At 35.3% G+C, this 21980-nt stretch overlaps 2 protein-coding genes across 2 annotated transcripts; one reads left to right on the forward strand and one right to left on the reverse strand.

Annotated features, from left to right (window-relative positions):
- Nucleotides 1–4145: 4145 nt before the first annotated feature.
- Nucleotides 4146–11480, forward strand: LOC129322681 (aluminum-activated malate transporter 12-like). Its single transcript, XM_054969009.1, has 8 exons — nt 4146–4292; nt 4428–5720; nt 9414–9621; nt 9716–9856; nt 9942–10214; nt 10300–10421; nt 10521–10664; nt 10794–11480. Exons 2-8 carry the CDS (start codon nt 4428–4430, stop codon nt 11418–11420), a joined length of 2808 nt encoding a protein of 935 aa, XP_054824984.1. The 5' UTR covers nt 4146–4292; the 3' UTR covers nt 11421–11480.
- A 1237-nt stretch (nt 11481–12717) lies between these two features.
- Nucleotides 12718–15284, reverse strand: LOC129322833 (NAC domain-containing protein 71-like). Its single transcript, XM_054969253.1, has 4 exons — nt 14455–15284; nt 13853–14139; nt 13449–13748; nt 12718–13347 (listed from the first exon to the last, which is right to left on the reverse strand). Exons 1-4 carry the CDS (start codon nt 14609–14611, stop codon nt 13078–13080), a joined length of 1014 nt encoding a protein of 337 aa, XP_054825228.1. The 5' UTR covers nt 14612–15284; the 3' UTR covers nt 12718–13077.
- Nucleotides 15285–21980: the final 6696 nt, after the last annotated feature.

Here is a 21980-nt window from a genome sequence, read left to right on the forward strand (position 1 = left end):
AAAACATTCCTTGTGCCACAACATGTGGCACAAAGAACCTTCCTTCACTTTTTCCTCCACTTTTGATACCCAGGTAGCTTGACTTTACTTCAAACTCATATTTAAAGCTGAAATCACAATCAAACACACTTATTCAACCTTTCTAGCGACACACGACATTATTCACTTAATTATCCTCATTAGGCTTAATTAACCAGGTTTAGATTTCTAGGATGTTACATTACATTGGGCTGAATTTTTTGGGCTTTAGTGAAGTTGCTCATTTTGAGCTGTTCAACGTGGCAAGTGTGATAGAATTTTAAAATCTCAAATTTACCATTCTAAATGACAATTTTATCTTGTTCTTGAGAGAGATCTGAGGGGGAGGCATCTCAACTCTATTAAGGTTCGACTATAGTGAAGGTTTAGAGGTATTTTAAGGTTCTTATGCCTTATGTAAGTCTTATACTTCAATATTCTTACTTTTTCCTAAATCTTTAGCTAGCTTTTTCAGGTATGTTAGGGCTATCAAAAAATGGTCACATTAGTAAGTCATTTAGGATATGTTTAGTTAAGGGGGGGAGGGGTGATGCTTTCCTCCCCTTATTTAGTTGAATTTCAAGGGGAAGGGAGCCAAAATTTATCCTTCCCTCCCCTCCTTTTGGTTCCCTTCAAATTAGAATTTTTTAAAGGGGAGCCAAATATCTTGGCTAATTTGTCCCTATTAGTTTTCTTATAATCCATAAATACCTATCGATCAAAACTCTGTCTCTTGTGCTTGACTTCACAGCTTCTTGTCATTTTTCTATCAAGCTTTCTTTGGTGAGTTTCCCTTTATTACTGATCATACTGTAGTTCAATCTATCTTAGCATTTGATCTGTGTCAAATCACTAGCAATGCCCTTTCCCTATTCTCTTATATGCAAATGAATGAGGTTGCTATCATGTTACTGTTCAATCTATATGAGAAAAGGGAACTGGCCATCACTCATTGTGGACTCTAACTCTAAGCTTTATTTTGACAATTGATAGAGTGAATAAAGGATGAGCAAGGAAGTTTGCACTCTATTTGTTTGGAACTAGAAGTCGGCAGAGGCTAGCTTGAAGGAAGGGCAAATGGTTGAAGTTTAATGATAAATTTCCATGTGCATGTGGTTCTAGTGGTTATAAACATGCTTTTGAATTTTAAAAATATTCAATAAACACGTGGCTAGGAATTCATTTATTTATTATTTATTTAAGAATAATGTTTGTGCATGTATTTTTAATTGCTAATCTAATCACCTAAACAACACAGTTTCAAATGATTGTTTATTATAAAATTCTTTTAAGGTGTAAATTAATTTATATAAGATAAAAGTAAAAAAATAAAATAAAAGATAATATATATGGGTATGATAGTAAATTAATTATTATGTCCCTTCCCCTCCTAAATCAAACAAGAGATCATTAAAAAACCCTCCCTCCCCTCCCTTCCCTCCTAACAAAACCAAATAAGGTAATATAAAAACGCTCCCCTCCCCTGAACCAAACACAACCTTAATGACTTGGATAGAACCTAAGGGTGCTCATAAAGGTCATCAATGAAGGGGGTTTGAGTAATGGTTAGCATTGAATATCATTATTATGGGTTAAAGTGCTAACCCCAATACTAAATAATTATGGTAAGAAAAATAAATTAGTAACTAGCAGTGATGGTTAAGTCTAGTAAAAGTCAAAAAAGCTAATAGAAATTAGTTTTGGAGTTAAATGTGCTTAATCTTACATAAGAAAGGGTTTATGCCTTAATCACAATTAATAATTAAATAATAACAGTTGGTCATTAATGATAGATTGTTGATCTCTATGTGTAAATATATACCAAAGCTTAGCAATAGCCAAAAAGCTTCTTTGTGTTCAAACTTCCTACTTTAGGGAATGATAAAGACTTCAACATAAAGATAATCAAATGCAATATTTTACTATAGTGAACAAATGAAAATAATATCATCCTAAGGATAATTAAAAATAACCTTTTATTGAGTTTTGGTTCATTATGCGAAAAGTCTTTGGGCAAAATGCAAGGTTGAATATAGGGGATAAAGATTTCATGTTTAGCATGATTATATCTTTGGCATGTGAGGCCAATGATGTATATTGTTATATTTAAGTATAGATTAGTATGTCAAGAATTGCCGTATATAATTATATTATCTAGCTACTAGTACCTCCCATTACCTATTGCGATACCATATAAGAAACTTGGAATACAATGTCGATTGGAGCAATTAAGCTTAACCTTACTCATTTGTACACTTAATTTATACTACCACAATATATTAGTAACTCAAATCAGCTTAATTCCATTCAATTTCAAAAAAATAAAAAACAAAATCTGTTTGACATGCAATTTTATTTTATAAGTGATAGGAGGTACTAGTAGCTAGATAACATTTTTGTATAGATGTTTAAACCACCTTAATTAGAGGTATGAGTGATTAAATATGTGAGGTTTGTAGTTAATTGATCAATGGGTATAGCAACAATGAGAATGTTTATGCAAGTCGATTGTGATGAGTGTGACTTTAGTTGCACCATGTTAGCCTTGTTGTAGTTAGCCACGACGAATTATTGCAATCTCCAAAAATGATTGCTTTGTCCTTTTATTCATCCCCTTTCCCAAGTAAAGTTGTGTTCTCTATGTTTTTGCATTGTTTTTAAATACTTTGATTTTTGAAAAGTAATAAAAATAGTCCAATCGTGAAGCTATATTTTAAGTTATCATAAATTTTTAAAACTATCCCTAACCTAATTATTTATATCTATTTCTCTAAATCTATGTTTTCCCTTCACCTTTTAACCCATCAAGATCACTCATAGACTTGATTAAATGATGGCCAATCATAAAATCAACATGAAGAACAAGAGAAATAAGTATAAGTGAAAAAATAAAAATATTCATAAATATAAATACAAAGACTCAAAATAAAGAAAATAAAAAACTAGCTCTTCAGTTGGGTTACATCCCTACTCTAATTAGATAATTTAAAAACACATAATAAAATCAAATAACACTATTCTAAAATTCTCATGAAAAATAATTACAAAGAAAATTAATGAGTAGAAAAAATAATTATGATTTATAGAACTCCTCAATGATCTCACTTTCAACCTTCAAAATGCTTATATGGCTTCTAATATCTCTGAAAAAATTCTTAAAATATTCAAATAAATGATTGAATAACTCCCCTCTTGATGGATGGGGTATTTATAGTCAAAGTAGAAGCTCATTCTCTTATTTTTAATTGATGTATGACTCTAATATATAAATTATTTGCCTCATAATATGATATGTGAAAATCCACTACTTCAATATATATATATATATATATATTATTTTCTTTTCTTTTTTTGTATTTTCTTCTTTTGTTTAATCTATTATTTTCTTGCAAAATAAAAAAGAAATATATGAGTAAATTTTGTATCAAAATTATTTTTTATCTTATAATTAAGTGATGGGAGAAAAATATATAAATATTAATTAAATATATATAAAATTTTAATAATTATAATCAAATTAAAAATAAAATTAAAATTTATTTAATTATAAAATATGCACTTATCAATCACTTCACGAGACTTCAGACTGATTAAAAATCTTCAAAGGGACTCCCTAGTAATTTTTCCTTTTTTTTTCAACGACAACAGACGCATTTATATACAATATCTTAAATCATTAAATTAGAATGCTTTAAATTATGAAATTACAAAGTCCTTACAAACGCACCTGTCTTGAGTTTTCACCAAAATTTCAAGTGAGCTTTTATTTCATCGCTTGCCGATTTTTAAGGTCAAATCATCCTTTTTAATACTTTTATGTATAAAATACAATTTTATTACGTCTTGAAAAGTTCAGATATCTCATCAAAATTAAAACAACACATAATAACTGCCAAGTGATGAAATATTGAAACTTTTTAATTTACGAGAATAAAATAATTAATACTATGAGTATTTTAGTCAATTAAAAATCGCATTATTATAATGTCACCAGTCACCAAATAAATCAAAAATCACTATTTATAAATCATGTTGGGCCTAAATATGCTGGGCTAAGTGTATTGGGATGGGCCCTTGCCAATATAAAAAAAAGGAAGGACTTGGACACAGTCATGGACATGGCAAGTCATAAGTCGTAACCCCGAAAAACAGTTCAGACGATGAGCTTCAGTCGTGCAGCTGCATGCCGTGCCATCTCAATATTTCGTTGCCCCGTTCTCTCGCGGCAAACTCGGAGCACACTTAGACTCCGGCGCCGATCTTGATTGAGCTCTGTGAGTCTTTCTCTTTCCATTAGCCCTTAAGTTTTGATTTTTATTTTGTTGTTTAACTCCTCTCCCTCCGTTTTTATTCTTCTTATATTTGCTTATATATCTCTGCTTTTGCATGCCTCTGTATATAAGTTATAGATGGGTTGCAGTGGAAAGGAAAAACATACCCGAGCAAATCGAAAATCTCAATCGGTTAAGCCAGACAACTGCTGTCTTCGCAGATTTTCAATCTCTAAATCTATCATGGAATCAGGCCTCATGCCGCTGAAATACCATTTGGATCTCGACGATTCCACTCAAAACCCGAATCCCGATTCACACCCTAACATCAAACCTGCTCCTAATGGCGAGGAATGCGGCTGGGGTTACTGCACAGAAGAACACTTGGAAGAAATTCTATTGAAAAACTTGGAGTATTTATACAACGAAGCTGTATCAAAGCTTGTTATTTTGGGGTATAACGAGGACGCTGCTTTAAAGGCGGTATTGCGAAACGGGCATTGTTATCATGGTGGAACGGATTTGCTGACAAATATATTGAACAACTCGTTGGCTTATTTAAATAGTGATAGTGGGAGTGATAGTACAAGGAAAGGCAATTTGGATGAATCAGAGCCTGTCTTCTCAGACTTGAGGCAGTTGGAGGAGTACTCTCTAGCGGTCATGGTCTGTCTCTTGCAGCATTTAAGGCCGCATTTGAGTAAAGGAGATGCCATGTGGTGTTTACTTATGAGTGATCTTCATGTGGGAAAGGCAAACAAAATGGAAATCCCCGTGCTTCCTGAGCCAGGCGACGGTAATCCTTCTTCTACTACAGTTGAAACGGTTAACAAGTCAGTACATGTGATGAGTATGACCCCAGCTCTTTGTAGGCTTCATGGGAGTTGGGCATTTGCAAATAGCGGTGAGTCTGATTTCCCTGCCAATGGATTATTTTCTTGCGATGCAGACATGACTTTACAAAGAGATATTGAATTCCCAAAGAATTTTAATCTCTCTCCTTCTATGAAGTCATTGCTGAAAAGAAATGTGGCTGTTTTTGCTGCCTGTTTAAGGGCAAACTCAAAACAATTGCAGACACAAGCAAAAACACGTCCTGGCGATAGTTATTCATCTATTTCGGATTCTCCTCCTATACTGGGGACTAAACCTCCAGTTGAGGAGTCGGGGGATTCCCAGAATCAAAATAACCAAGATGCTGTGAATTCAGTTCTGAGTAGATTTTGTGATCTAAGTTTTCACGAAAATGTGGAGTCTCTGGCAAAAGATCGGAAGGATGAGTTGACTTCCACTATACTTCATCAGATTTATGATCTTGAGAAACAGGTACAGGAGCGAAAAGATTGGGCTCATCTGAAGGCAATGCAAGCTGCAAGAAAGCTAAGCAGTGATCTGACTGAGCTGAAAATGTTAAGGATGGAAAGAGAAGAGGTTCAGAGATTGAAGGAAGGGAAACAGGCCCTTGAGGACACAACTATGAAAAGACTTTCAGAGATGGAGATTGCACTGAGAAAGGCAAGCAGTCAAGTGGACCGAGCAAATGCAGCAGTGAGGAGACTTGAAACTGAAAATGCAGAGATCAAAGCAGAGCTGGAGGCTTCTAAATTGAGTGCTTCAGAGTCTGTCTCAGCTTGCTTGCAAGTTGCAAAAAGAGAGAAAAAGTGGTTGAAGAGGCTTCTAGCTTGGGAAAAACAGAAAGCTAAACTACAGGAGGAGATTTCAGATGAGAAAGATAAGATACCGGAGATGCAAAAAATGTTGGCTTGGATAAAACAATGTCAGAGAGAAGCTGAGGTATGCTCTTCCCCACGCCCCCTTTTATTTGTTGATCTATCTAATAATGCCACTCAGAGTCTCAGACTCGCATAGAAGAAAGAAGAAACAGAAGGTTTTCTTGCTGTATCTGTAATATAAGATTATTGGTTGGAGTTGCATATTTCATTTAGAAGAAAAATAAGATTGATATATATCAGACATCTGCAATACGGCTAGACAGGTGTGAGACACAGGTTGCTATTGTCACATTGTAATCTATAGTTGTGCATCCATTCGGGATTGCGGCAAATTTCTGCATACTTCAAAACTATTTCTAGTTACTTCTCCATATTAGTACTTCTCTTGAGGGGAAAAAAAAAAAGGCAGCAGTAGCACAGCCAAACAATTCGAATGATTGGGTGCATATCTAGCTTGAAGTTGGAGTCTGCAAAGTGTGGATTAACACATTTAAGTTCATTCTTCCATAGATGAGGCTTGTAATCGTGTTTGTCTGTCATATATTTAACGGAACAGCTTTTCTATTTGATTTGTATTACCAGAAGAGGAAGTGTTGCTGGTCTTTAATTTGCTTGTCTTTCCTTCATTACTCCCCTATTGGGAGAGTAACTACCTACCGCATAACAGTTGCAAACAATAGGCATGTCAAGTGCTTTTTTTTCCTTGTAGATCCTGAACTCTATAACCTAGGTGTTTCTTCATTCATAGTTTTTGAAATGAAATTATTAATCTTTTCTATTACAAGTCTATGACCATGGTACTTGATGGTTGTTATATCTGAATTTTCTCTCCGTAAACTCCATTTATGCTCTCTTAATTGGAATGAAATCATCTCACCATGTCGTCATTTCTCAACTGAATTCATTAACTTCGCATTGGATCCCTGCCTCTCAATTATTCCCCTTGTAAATGTCATGTGGTGCAAATTGCTGTCACTGTTTGGCGGTTCCTTGGTTTTTGCTTCCTCATTTCCCTCAAAGAATGACAGGACATAATTTATTCTTCTCTCTAATTATTTAGTTGACCAACCCATGCTCTTACTGAATCAATTTTACGCTACATAATGTATTTTGGCAGATCAAGCGGAGGGAGGAGTTGAGGGCTAAAGAGGAAGCCTTAACACTGTTTAAGGAGGAAAAGCGCTTGAAGGAAGAAGTAGAGACAAATAATAAGAGGAAGCTTGAGGCTTTGAGCTTAAAGACAGAGATTGATTTTCAACGCCACAAGGATGATCTCCTAAGACTTGAGCAAGAACTTTCACGTCTTAAAACATGTGATCAGCTTGCTAAGTTGCATCATCACCAATCAAAAAATTCACCTGCAGATGAGTCTGAGGGGGCAAGGCCCCAAAGAGAGACAATTGCTAAGCTACTTCAAGAATTAGATAAATTGGAGGAAATTTCCAAGAAAGAAGACAAGTTTGATAGGGAATGCATTGTATGCATGAAAGATGAAGTGTGTATTGTATTCTTGCCGTGTGCACATCAAGTGATGTGTGGTAGATGCAGTGATGAGTATGGGAGAAACGGCAATGCTGTTTGCCCGTGCTGTCAGGTTTCAATCGAACAGATGATCCGTGTATTTGGCCCAACTTCTTAGCTTTTTTATACTTTGAGGTTTTTGCTGAGTTTTCACTTCGTCTTTGCACTCATAAGGGTTATTTGTCCTTAGTCTCATAAGGCAATGCACGCTGTGAAAAGTGGAAACTGGGCACAACGCTGTGCATAAACCAAGCCTCGGCGTTTGCTTTTACATGGAAAACTGATAAAATATCATAAATCAAGTTGAACCCGCTTCATAACGGCTTTCTGGACTGTAGCATGGAAACATGTATCTAATTTTATATATGGAAGCCATTGGGCGCATATTTTCTTCCGTGGAGAATGTTCTTTTTGAAGGAAAAGAGACGGTAATTGTAAATTTTATTAATATATTTTTTACTTGTGATAAAAGAGTATGGTGATTGCATTGAGGATTTTTTTATGGAGAATTTTAATTCATGCTAGTTGAGTGTAATTTTTTAATGTTTTCAAGAAATAATTTCCCTAAGATGTGTGTGTTAATTTCCTCGCATAGAGATTTAGTTTTATGGTTTTGAAAAGAGAAATGGAAGAAAATTATTATAGAATCTGATAAAAAAGAAGAGTACAGATGGCAGGATGAAAACGGTGCCACATGGGAAAACCTGGGCCTCAAAATGAACGAGTTGGGAATGCACGAGAGAACTGCTCATGTAAAACATCAAACCAGCTGTTGTGAAACATGAAAAAAGCGTAGATTCTGATTCAGAAAGTTAGGTTAACGAATAACAACCCACACGCTTCTTTGTTCTTTTGGTTCCAAAAGGTTAAATTTTGATGTTATGAGGCATTATTGGTTCTGCTTCTACTTGCTTGCCGTGACTCAAAAGGGCTTTTCTGGACTCTGACTTCTCCCAACCACACTGTTGCCCCATTCTTTAATGCCCAATCAAGTATCTGTGGCCTTTGCCCCGGTTGCTTTGACAGCTCCACCACCAAAAATAAATAAATAAATAAATTGCATGACTTAGCAGTAATTTATGTTAACCTCATGAAATCAAGCTTGTTTTGTTTAGTTGATGTTTCTGTACGTAGCCTTAAGTGGTGAGAGTCTGTTACTGTCAACAATCACGCTCCAATATTATTGGACGCTTCTCCGCGTTTCCCTTGCTTCAGTTACAACTTTAATGCCCCTGATCATGATTCATGATACTCCCCGCAGATATGAACTAAAACATGTGAGATCGAGAATCTACAAATCCACAAATAATTTGTGCAAATACCACTGATAAGATATTCTTTTAAAACCCCACAAAGACATTGGAAATCAAATACATAAAAATGAGAATCACCAAAAACTGTACCTTCTGGTTTTTAGAGAATTGTATGCTTCTTGACATGATTTTCTATCAAAATTCAGCTATTTCCACAAGCCAAAAAGGCTTTTCAACCATAACTTTTGGAAGAAGACTGTATGCTTTGTCTTGCAAGCATAGTAGAGTAACATCTAATGACTCAAAATGAAGTGAAGGTAATTAATATTATTAGACTTCTGCTGACATTGACTTCTAAGACTCCATAAAGTACTCAACTTGAACTCTTGTGAACTTTAATGGATTTCACGTGAATATAGAAGTGACATGGCCAACTCTTCTCCCTCTTCCACACCATAAAAAGTTGACACTCGCTCAGCATCATACATTTAGAGTCCTAGACTCCCCGCCAAGAAATGGTCCTGAAATTTCATGCAGGCTTTGAAATGGCAATGGCTGCGAATGAGAATGGCAGGATCACTGGGAATTGGAAGAAACGTGTTCATAGAGCTGGTGAGAAACTGAAGAGGCTTCCGAGTTTGGCTTGGCAAACCATGTGGAAGGTGGGACGCGAAGACCCCAGAAGGGCGATCCATGCTTTAAAAGTGGGCTTGTCTCTAACTCTTGTTTCTCTGCTGTATCTGGTGGAGCCACTGTTCAAAGGGATTGGAAAGAATGCTATTTGGGCTGTAATGACCGTGGTTGTCGTGCTTGAGTTCACAGCAGGCCAGTTTCTCTTGATTTGTTCTGCTCATACTACTCTATATATGCTGCCTTTGAACTTGGATGACTATTTTTTTTTTTTTTCTTGGGGTTACAGGGGCAACATTATGCAAAGGTCTGAACAGAGGACTTGGAACCATTTTAGCAGGATTATTAGCTTTCCTTATTCAGTATATTGCAAAATCATCTGGCCATGTCTTTCAAGCTATTTCCATTGGAGCTGCTGTTTTTCTAACAGGTATCCTTTCTGATAATTCAAAAGGGATCATGCCACACACGACCCTGCTGTTTTGCTAACCTATGGGATTGTGCGGTCGTGTCAGGAGCTGCAGCTACTTACATGAGGTTCTTTCCCTACATAAAGAAGAACTATGACTATGGCGCAGTGATATTTCTCTTGACCTTTAATCTGATAACTGTGTCGAGCTACCGAGTTGACAATGTATTGACCATTGCACACGATCGCTTGGTCACCATAGTCGTAGGCTGTGGCATCTGCCTCCTCATGAGTCTTCTGATATTTCCAAATTGGTCAGGGGAAGACCTTCATAACTCCACGGTTTTCAAGCTCGAAGGCCTAGCCAATTCTATAGAAGGTATGCAAACCATTGACAAGTAACCTTCTTTTGCCTTTTTTCTTTAAAGAAATCCTATAATGGCTGGCAAGGTAAAATGTTGCAGCGTGTGTCAATGAATACTTCCATGGTGAAACGGAAGCGAGCGAAGACATGAAATCATCCGAGGATCCTATTTACGAAGGTTATAAGGCCGTTCTGGACTCAAAATCCACTGATGAAACACTGGCAAGACATCTGCTTTAGATTCATTTATTTAAATAGTATACGCAAGAGTTCATTATAACAGATTTTCTAATGTTGCTGCATTCTATTGTGAAAGAGTAGGCATTGCATGCAAGTTGGGAGCCGAGGCATTCAAGGTATTGTCACCGATTCCCATATAAGCAGTATGTAAAAGTTGGAGCTGTTCTTCGTCAATTTGGGTACACCGTGGTTGCATTGCACGGCTGTCTAAGAACTGAAATTCAGGTAATATTTGAGAAATCAAATTAATTTGACCAATCAGCTAATTCATTGCATGCTTAACTTTTGAGAAATCAAATTAATTTGACCAATCAGTTAATTCATTGCATGCTTAACTTTCAATTTGTTTTAAAGACGCCACGATCTGTTCGAGCCCTGTTCAAGGATCCCTGCATACGGCTTGCCGCAGAGGTATCTAAAGTACTGATAGAACTAGCCAACAGCATAAGGAATCGTCGTCATTGCTCTCCGGAAATTCTCTCTGATCATCTTCATGAAGCCTTGCAAGACCTCAACACTGCCATAAAATCTCAGCCTCGTCTCTTTTTGGGATCCAATGATAGTCGAGCTACCAACATGTTTGCTATTGCTGCAGCACAGGCAGGGCAGAAAATGCAGAAACTCAATAATGGAGTTTCACTATCAAGTGTTAAAACAGACTCTTCGGCATTGCTGGAGTGGAAAACTAAAAGGGTTTCTGCTGAGCAATCAAAGGACGCAGAGAGAAAGACTTTAAGACCCCAACTTAGTAAAATCGCGATCACTAGCCTTGAGTTTTCTGAAGCTCTTCCTTTTGCTGCTTTTGCTTCATTGCTTGTGGAGACAGTTGCAAAGCTGGACTTTGTCATTGAGGAAGTTGAAGAACTTGGAAGATTAGCTTGCTTCAAAGAGTTCAGACCCGATGATGAGGTTGTTGTAACTTGCGAGAAATCCCGTGTTGATGTGACTCAAAACCATTTAACTTCTCACGGGGTAGATTGATTTACAGAGTTCTTTGGAACTGTATTCTTTCATGAATAAGAAACTAAGGGTGTTTTATTATTTGATGACTTTTTACGACTTAGTGATATAATTTTCAATTAGTACAGTGTCACTTTCGGAAAACGGTGAAAGTCATCTGAAGTGCTCAAAGTGCGAGCTTATACCAGAAGCGTGTTGGGGGCAAAGAATTCGTCCATTTTTCCTTTCATGGCTTCTGTCTACATCCATTATGAAACAAATCCTCCACAGTAATGTCTTTGTGCAAAGAAAACAAAAATCCCTAAGCCTTCGTCATCTTCCACTAGGAAGATCTAATAACAAAGAAATATAGAAAAATGAATATGCATAAGCTAACCTTTCACTCGTTTCATTTTCAACTCTTAAAGGGGAGCATAAATGTGTTGAAGGAATTATTCTTTTGCAGCCATATAGAAACCTTGCTTAGTGAGGAAAAAGCCGCATGCGCGCTTTTAGATGGGGAGAGTCGGTGCTGAGAGTGAAGCAGGGGACGGAAGAATCTGTCACAGGCATTATCACATTTTTACACATGGTAATTGCTAGTGCTTTTTAAAAAAAGCGTTCTTAAAATTTATATACTAGTGAGCTCCTCTATAAGCGTACCTGCCAAGATGGAGAAACTTGGAGAGATGTACTTGTGCGAATTGTAGTTTCCCGGAAACTCTTGGCCACTCTTGAATATTTGTAATTTTGAATTCTTGTTTGTGTAAGTAATATCATAGCGGGCATGCCCAATACAAAATGATGGGCTTCGGATTAATGCAATGTTATTAGTAAAAGTTAGAGACGAAGTGCTCGAAATAATGTGATTGGATGAGGTTATACGCAGGACAGGCACACATGAGCCTTAATGAGTTTTATTGAACATTTACCCAATATTGCACATATATCAAAACACCAGTTACCGCTTGTAAACATGAAGTTTATTGGATGCTCCTCAAAGCAACTGCACACTGCAATTGTCCTATCAACTCCAAAAGCAAGATTTATATTGATTTTTTGGAAGACACATCTCTGCAATGATAAGGTTATATGGCGGCTCTGGTGACTAAAAGTAGAAACTGGAGCCCAATTCTGTTGGCACGCAGATTCTCCTTCCTGTTTGTTCCTGCTTTTGACTTCAAGCTTTACATAATTAAGCATCTTCTGCGCGTAATCTTACTACAGTGCAAATATCAGATTGAATTAGCATGATGCACGCATTGGCATGCTCTTGCGTTGGACTTGGAAGAGGAAGAAGATGGAGCCGAAGAAAAGCTTTTACTTAATACAGCACATATATTATAAGAAGCTTTTACTTAATCATAGAAGCTCGCTTTTACAGAAGATTGATAGTAAACCAATTCTCAGGGGTGAAATCGATAGAAGTGATGATCACCGGGCCACACTACATAGTGACACAAATGACAAACATGCGCGATCACTTCAAACAGAAAAACAACTCTGGTTGGTGCATGATAAGTGTACTTTTACGTCTTATTCGTCACTCCAAGACACACATTAAAAAAAGCGTTGCCTCGGATATCCCTTCTAATAACAAACCAGGTCATAGTTTAAATAATTAGGATTGGACTCTCGCATCCAGGCAAGAAACCGTCTCCAAATTCTCCTAAACTCTCATCTTAGCCTGCTTGTCTTTTCAGAAATGTCTTGGATGCGTGATTGAATTGAAGTGGTCAAAACCTTCATAGGTCACAGGGTCATTTCCGTAGGAGTCCATGAAGTTCGCTTGTGCCATGTAGGTTGACATGCTAAGATCACCGGCAAATTCAATTTCCCCATTCAAATTTGAGTACGATGAAGAGGGCGAAATGTCTCTGTGTTCCAATGGCTGCCATGGGGTCACTGAACTTGACAAGTCATACTGTGGAAAGTACTCGGACACTGCATGTCGTACTTCAGGATAGTCCTGCAGTTGTTGAGAGGGGAAAAAATGGTCAGAAACGCCTCTAAAACTAAGCCATACAATCTTAAATTTTCTTCTTTATTGTCCCTTCAAAAATGCAAGACCTTTGAAGAATCAAGAATAAAATCTGGAGAGATCCAGATATCTGAAGGATTAGTCTCCATTGAAGACGTCTGAACTGCATTGGAGGGAGAAGCGATAGGGCTTGAATGGCCACTCTCATTGTGCAGATGACTGGTTTGTGACGAAACGTCACCAGAGATGTTGAAAGGCTCGCTTGAGATTTTCATGGAGGTGCCATTCCCATTAACAGAACTGCCTCCAGCCTTTTTACCCTTGTGTTCTCCCTTCAAATCATTTGGTTTCTCATTCTTCTTCACTACTCGGCATAAAGCAAAAGCACCCTAGACTCAAAAACACACCAAACATCACTCTTGTGAGCTTCCAACACTAAGACATTACATTGAAGGAGGCTTAACTCAAGGAACTTCAGAACTGTAAAACATACCTGAAAGCTCGGTGATCTTGGGGCAAGATCATCACAAAGGCGATACTCGTGCATGACCCAGTCGGTTCGATCCCCTAAGGGAGCTCTACCGCAATAGAAAACCAGAGTCTTCCGATAACCGGTGACGGAGGAAGGAGAAGAGTGGCATACAACCTTCCTGTCTTTTCCGGTGGCTTTCCAGTACCCAGCTTTGGTTGCTCTATTTGTTCTTGAACCATTCGGATATTTTCGATCTCTGGGACAGAAGAAAAACCATTCCATATCTCTCTTTGGAAGGAATGATTTCTCTGCAAATCGCACAACTCATGAGTTAGACTTCTGGAATTCCCTTAACACCAGGGGGAAAAAGAAAAAGAAAAAGTCGTGGCGTTGCTTTTTTCCAAGCTTGACAGAAAAAAAAAAAAATAAATCCCCTAGGGTCGGCTTTTGCAAGGGGAAAAGTTATCAATAATAATTAACCCCAAGAAAAAAGTCGTGAAAAGAAAACGAACAATAGTCCGCTTTCTGACGTTCAAAGTCCCTGTTTTCACACTGTTATAGAAGAGGTTCCTTTTACTGCAATATTATATTGCAAATTATGACAATGAAAATTCGTAGATTACCAGGTAACTCCCAGGGATCAAATTTGTAAAGATCAATCACGGGGATAACTTCAAGCTCAATTTCCAGTCCCTCCACTTTTCTTTTCAGGTAATATCCCACCAGTTCTTCATCAGTAGGATGGAATCGAAAACCTGGTGGCAGTGCCGCACCTCCCATTGTAATTTCTTTCTTTCTAAGAAAGACTCGAACAATTTTGGAAACTTGAAAAAGGAAGAGGAAGTGGGGGGGAATCAAATTCTGGAAATAAAGCTCGAAGCTTTACGGAGAACTGATGGTAGTTTCCGAGATCTGCAAAGGGGGATAATGTAAACCGCCACTAAGTTTCCAGACTATATCTATTGAAGATATGGAAAATCCAGAAATAGAAGCTTCTCTCTAAAATAGATTTTTCATCAAAAGTCTGGTAGAATTTCCACAGACGGCACCCGTTGAATGCCAGAATCATCGTATTCACGAAATTCGAGGTCTCTTATCGCAGCTACCTCCCAGCACCCCCAACCCCTCCCCTTAATAATTAATCCCAGAAAAGTAAAAGAACAAGTTGAAAAAGTGGAAGCTATAACTGCCCAGAGGAACTGTAAACAAGGGACCCAGAAAGACAAAGTGATGACTGAACAAGAGAAGAGTGAGTAGGTAGAAATGAAGAGAAAGTGTAGAGTAAAAGCAGAGGGGAGTGGAGCTGCATTTATAGCATTTGGGAATTGAGAAGGGAACCAACAGTCCGCAAATGCTTACACCGAAAGTTTGAGGTAACTTGTCTCAAGTGCACCAAAAATTCTAAAGGGCATTGGCCCACCGCTAAACCCGTTTCACACCAGAGGCAGAGCATCAGGTTCCCGCCAATTCAAGTGATTTGTGACCGTTATTGCCAAGGTCCAGTTCCGGCGGATTTCAAGTGAACATTAACGCTGAGATTCAGCATTCATCATCGTGCCCTTGAATCCATAGGAGGAAAAAAAAAAGCAGTTGGGCGCCTCCAGTTTCATCAAATCAAAGTCCAATTCGACTTTGAAAGTTGAAACATTCTTGATGATGATTCAACTTTGACCACTCCGAGCACGATGGAAATGCCAGATGCCAGCCTCCGTCCCTCTCCTGTTGAATTCAAGCGAAGTGTTAGTATGGCAAATATAATATCCCCATTTTTTTCAGATCTAAGCGACTTTGAGATGAAATTTTCTGATAATTAGAATTTATCATATAATTAGTTGAATAAAAAAATTTACTCAAAACGAGGTTAAAGATATAATTTTTTGGAAAAAAATTATAAAATTAAGTGAGATTAGAAAAACATTTAAAATAATGTTCCAAATTGTCATATAATATTTAGTTAATATTAAAAAAATATTTAAATAAAATATAAGAATTCAGCTCAAACTATCAAATTTTCAAAATGTATGAACTTTTATTGTGTATATTTGTAGTTTAATAAAAAGAAAATGAGAATAAAATTCTTTCGAAAATAAAAAAATGAAGTTTAATATTTTGATAAATTTTTTTAATAATAGAAATTATATTTAACAAATTGTGATTTTTTTTAAACTCTTATGATTCATAAAATAAAAATTATTATTTTTTAAATAAAAGTTGTGATTGAGGCTTATTTTTCAATAATAGAAATTACACTTGACAAATTGTTATTTCTTATTCAACTTTTATGATTTACAGAATAAAAATTGTGATTCTTTAAAAAAATTGTGATTGGGATCTTATTATTTTTAGTAAGGACAAAATGGTCTTTTTTTTAAAAAGGTTATTGACAAAGAGATCCTTGAAAATTTATAAGTATTATGACGTTTTAAAAGACTAAGTTATCATTTATATAATTTAAAGGGGTTTTATTATCATTTTCTTTTATGATATATAAGGTAAACATAACTTTTGACTCCTGTTCTTTACTCTCATTTTATTTTTTATTTCTATACTTTTTTCAATATTTTAAATTCTTACACTTTTATTTTTTATTATTTTGTGTCCTTTCAAGAACTCTATACCTTACTCATAGAAAGACTGAAAATAATAAAAAATAAAAATTTAAAAATTTAAAATATAAAAAAAGGATAAGAATAAAAAACAAAAAGGGAGTAAATTAGAAGGATTAAAAGTTATATTTATCACAAAATATATTTATGTATGTATGTATGTATGTAGATTAGAAAAAGGAATAAATAAAAATAATGAATTTACGGGCATGGGCCCAAGCACACTATTTGATTAAAACCCTCGGCTGTGCTCCGCCATTACCTGATACATTCCTTTTCCACCTTTCAAGCATAGCGCGGCGATACTGTGCGTGAGAGGGAGGCACATCAAGAATGAGAGTCAGAGATAGTGTGGGGGCTTTATTTGAACATTATTGAATTCCAAATGCTCTTATTTTAAGATTTTTAAAAATTAGGTGAATGATTTAGATTTCTTTCTTTCTTTTTTTTTTTGGTTCTGTTTGATATTTTTGAGATTTAAGGAAAAGAAATTTAGAGTTGGATATATTTTTAAATTTGTTAAGTGTTTTCAACTTATTATTGGGCTACTAAGAGAGCTAAAAAAGTTACTATATTAAAAGTCTATATGTATTAGTTTTATCTTAATTATTAATTTTGAAGGCTGTAGAGTAGTTTTTAATGTTTCAAGAGATTTATGATAAATGAATAATGATATATTTATAATCCAGCAGGCTATAAAATCTTTCTAGAGGTTAAATTTATTTATAAATAAGCTAAATATGAGGATTAAAGTTGAACATATAAATATAGAAAATTGAAGGATGAACTTTAAAGTTGGAGTTTTAGTCCCTTGAGGAAAATTTGAATATAAGTCATTTTTATTAAATTTATAGAGGTCAAAAATGAACAAAAATTTATAAAATTTAATTTTAAATTAAAGGATAAAATAGTTTAAAGATTACATGGGGATTGTTGGGAACTATTAGAGTTAATTTTTGGACAAAATAAATTTGAGACTTGTTAAATAATTATATTTATTATTATTAATTTTTGTACATTAGTGTCTATGTTGGTGGTCTGTGCATATTTCGAAACGGATAATTTTAGCTGCAACTATGGTTGTTCTTGATAGAAAACACAAAAATTTTGAATAATTGATAGAATTTCACTTTTAGAGCCTCTTGGGCTTTTGGTCTACGTGCTTTAAGAAAACTTTATACATGGAGACAAACAATACATATATAGGAAACTAAAAGAAAAAAAAAGCACACAGACCCAATATAAGCCTAAGATTACCAACTGTAACTCAACCCAATTCTAATTCTCAATACTCCCCCTCAAGTGAGACCTAAACATATTTAAAGTACCCAATTTAGATAGCATTCACTCATGAGCACTTTTTCCAAGAGACTTTGTCAAAACATTCGCTTCTGTCCCCTAGTTTTCACACGTTTTAAACTGATCAACCCATTTTGTAGTTTCTCCCATATGAAATGACAATATATCCCAATATGTTGCGTCCTCTCGTGATAGACAGGATTCGAAGCTATTTGAATAGTAGCTTTACTATCACAATGCATAAGAATAGGAGTTAGATTAGAAATATATAAATTTGTGAGCAATCCATTCAACCAAACTAATTCAGAAACTAAACTGCCATGGCTCGATATTCTACCTCAATAGAAGATCTTGAAATAATACTTTGCTTTTTAGATTTTCATGAAATTATACATATCTTCGTGATTCAGGACATGTAGCCCAATTTGAATCATAAAAACCTTCTAATTTTATGTCTCCTATAGAAGGAAAAAATAAGCCTTGTCCAGGATTTTTCTTTAAGTACTTAACATTGTTCAAAGAAACTTTCAAATGAGATTTTTTAGGATTTCCCATGAATTGACTTAACACTTAAACTGAGTAATTAATATTAAGTCTGGTTGTGGTTAGATGTAAAAGTTTTCCTGTTAGATGTATATATCTAGTAGGATTTCCTAGTAAGTCATCTTTCTCCCCCTTTCTAGGTTCACTAAATAACCTCAAACCAGGATTCATTGGCATGTATCTAGGCTTAAAAGCTCCTAAACCTATAGTAGTTATTAAGTCCAATGTATACCTTCGCTGATTAAGGACAATTTCCCTTACTTGATCATGCTATTTCAATTCCAAGAAAGTATTTTAACGACCCTAAATCTTTCATTTTAAAATGCCCATGTAGATAACTCTTAGTTATTTCTATTCTAGCTAGATTATTTTCTGTTATAACAAGATCATCTACATAAGCCAACATGACTATAAATTCATTTTCACATTGTCTGGTAAATAAAGAATTATCAAATTTGCTTTGAACAAAACCACCAACTATTAATGTATCACGAAGCTTAACATTTTACTACTTGGCAGCCTGCTTCAGGCTACATAATGATTTCACTAGCTTACACACTTCTTCTCCCCTTTTCTATTAAATCCAAGAGGTATCCATATATACCTCCTTATTTTAAATCTCCGTGGAAAAATGCATTATCAACATCCATTTGAAAAAGATTGCAGTTATTTTGCAATTATAGTTAAAACAGAATAGACAGTGGTCATTTTAATAATCAGAGAGAAAGTTTATAAATAATATATTCCTTCTTTTTAACTAAAACCTTTTGCTACTAATCTTGCTTTGAGTTTATTTAAAGTACCATAAGCATTGTGCTTTTTCTTGAAAACCCACTTACAACTTATAGCTTTCTTCTCAGGGGCTAAGTTAACTATTTTTCATGTGTTGTTTCTCTCCAAAGCACTAATCTCATCTTTCAACACTTTTATCCATCTCTCATCTCTTATAGCCTTTTCAAATGTGTCAGGTTCAATTATGTCATCAGTTTGGGCAATAAAATCCTTATATGCCTGTGATATGTTTACATAACTTGTACTATGTTGCATGGGGTATAAAATTTTCTTATTTCCTTTGCTATCTATTTTATTAGCAAAATATAAACTAGAACAATCATAGTTAGTTAGCCATGTGGGTGCTTGTCAATTTCTAACAGGTCTAGTATGTGGTAATTCTAAATTATTCTGTAAAGGATTATAATTTGAATTTACCTCATCCATAAGATCAGAAATGACATTTAGAGGAAGACCAGTAATATCATTAGATATGAAAGGATCAGAAAATCTTACCAAATCTTGTGCTTGTGAGGTAATGTCTGCATCTGTAAAAGGAAAGTAATTTTCAAGGAATATAACATCACGATTAATAAAAATTTTATCATTCTCAATATCATACAGAATATAACCCTTTTGATTATTTAGGTAACCTAAAAAAACACAAGCTTCAAGCCGAGTCTCAAATTTATCTAACTTCAAGTTCTTTATCATACAGTAATTCATATGGGCTTTGGTAAGTTAGATAGAGTTCTATTTATTAGGTAAACTACAATTCTAACAGTCTTTCCCTAGTATTTTATTGGTATATTAGCTTGGAAAATTAAACTTCTAGACACTCATAAGACATGTTTGTGTTTTCTTTCAATGACCTCATTTTGTTGAGGGGTGTAAACACAGCTGGTTTCATGAATAATGCCATTTTCTGAACGATAAGCAGACAAATCACGAGACGTGAATTTAGAACCATTATCGCTTTGGATTTTCGTAATCTTAGTTTTAAACTGATTTGATATGAGGATAAAGAAAGTTTTAAGATAGTAAAATGTTTCATACTTGTTGTACATAAGGTAGACCCCTGTGTAACGAGATAAATCATCAACAATCGTTAAGAAAAATTTATAACCCTAATTGGTTGACTCCCTGTATGGTCCCCAAACATCAATATGTATCAAATCAAAACCTAAGGTACTCTTTATTTCATTAGAAGGAAATGATAGCCGAGTTTGTTTAGCCTTGAAACAAATATCACAGTAAGAAATATCAGTAAAATCTAACTTGTTTTGTAGAAAAGAAATGTTTCTCAGGACAGAATTAGAAAGGTGTCCTAGTCTTAAGTGCCAAATATTGCTTTCAGATATACAATTACTAGCAAAGGTTTTAGATGAAGGACAAATACACTCCTACATGATATATAGACTAGTGTTAATCCTACCAATCATCTTGGTTTTGCTATTGGAGAGATCTTGTAATATACTAGCATCAAGGAAAAAGGAAACAACACAGTTGTGTTCTTTTGTAAGTCAAGAAATAGAAATTAAATCATAACAGATCCTTGGTGGATATAAAACATTGTCCAGCATTATGTCATTAAATATCCTAATACTTCCAGTATGCGTTATAGTTAATTTTACTGCATTTGGTACCTTAATTTTTAATATGGATCTAGTATATTTTTCATATTAATATAAGAATGACAGGTTACTTACTACGTTATAGGTAGCTCTTAAATCTAATAGCCAATGTGCACATGCTTTATGTATGGATGATAAAAAAGGAAAAATTGAACTTAAAGACTTGGGTTCACCCAAGTCATTTAAAGTACTGCACCTACTGTGGATGGTTTGACAAAAAGTGCCTTGATTTCTTTCCTCAGGTTCTCTATGATTTGCTCATACTCTTTTTGAGAAAGGATTTGGCACTTAGATAAAGTTTCATGTTGTCATTTGGAGGAATTGGAAAGATTAAAACTTTCTACATGATTAGCTGGCTTGAATTGAATGCCACCAGCATAACCTATGCCCTTTTGGAGATTTGAGGGGAAACTAATTAAATGGAAGCAATGATCTCTAGTATATCCCTTTTTATGACAGCATGAGCATTCATCAGACTGACTTCCTCTAGTGTGTCCTTGCCCATATCTCCTTCTGCCTCTTGTCATCATAGCAGAGTATTCAGATGAGGAAAGAGAAATTGAACATTAAGCTTCTTCCTAAGAAACCATTGAGTATGCTTGATTGACCATGGGCAGAGGATTTATAAGTAGGATTTGACTTCTCAAGACTTGGTATGAGTCACTGAGACCCATAAGAAACTGAAAAAGTCTCTGTTGTTGCATATTTTTCTCGTCTTCAACAGATAAGTTGCATTTTACAATTAGGAAGAGGGAATATAGTTGAATGTTCCTCCCATAATTTTTTAAGCCTTGTAAAATATGCTGATACAATTATACCTCCTTGATTGAGAAAATTGACGAGCTGGTGTAAGTTATACATTTTTGTTACATCTGTGACATCAAATCGTTCACAAAAATCTTCCTAGACAAGATGAGCATCTTTAAAGAAGGTGATGTTTGTAGCAGTTTCCTTAGAAATTGAGTTAATCATCCAAGAAAGAACAACAACGTTGCATCTATCCCATTGAACTCAAAATTGTTTATGAAAAATCTCTCTTCTACAAGACCCATCAATTATCCCAACCTTGTTTTTAGCTCAAAGAGCCATCCTCATTGCTTGGCTTTAGATCACGTAATTCATTGCTCCAGTAAGTGGTTGAGCAACTAGGGTAACAGCTTAAGTGTCAAATGGATAGAGGTAGAGTGGGTGATTTATGTCAATAGCAATGGCAAAAGCAGAGGATTGAGGATCTTCTTTTTAGACATGATGATTGATGGTCTCATTCAACAAATATATATTAGGGAGATTGAAGGC

The sequence above is a fragment of the Prosopis cineraria genome, unplaced genomic scaffold, assembly GCF_029017545.1.
Source record: "Prosopis cineraria cultivar Desert tree isolate PC_DT_omini unplaced genomic scaffold, ASM2901754v1 PC10, whole genome shotgun sequence".
NCBI classification, from domain to species: domain Eukaryota; kingdom Viridiplantae; phylum Streptophyta; class Magnoliopsida; order Fabales; family Fabaceae; genus Prosopis; species Prosopis cineraria.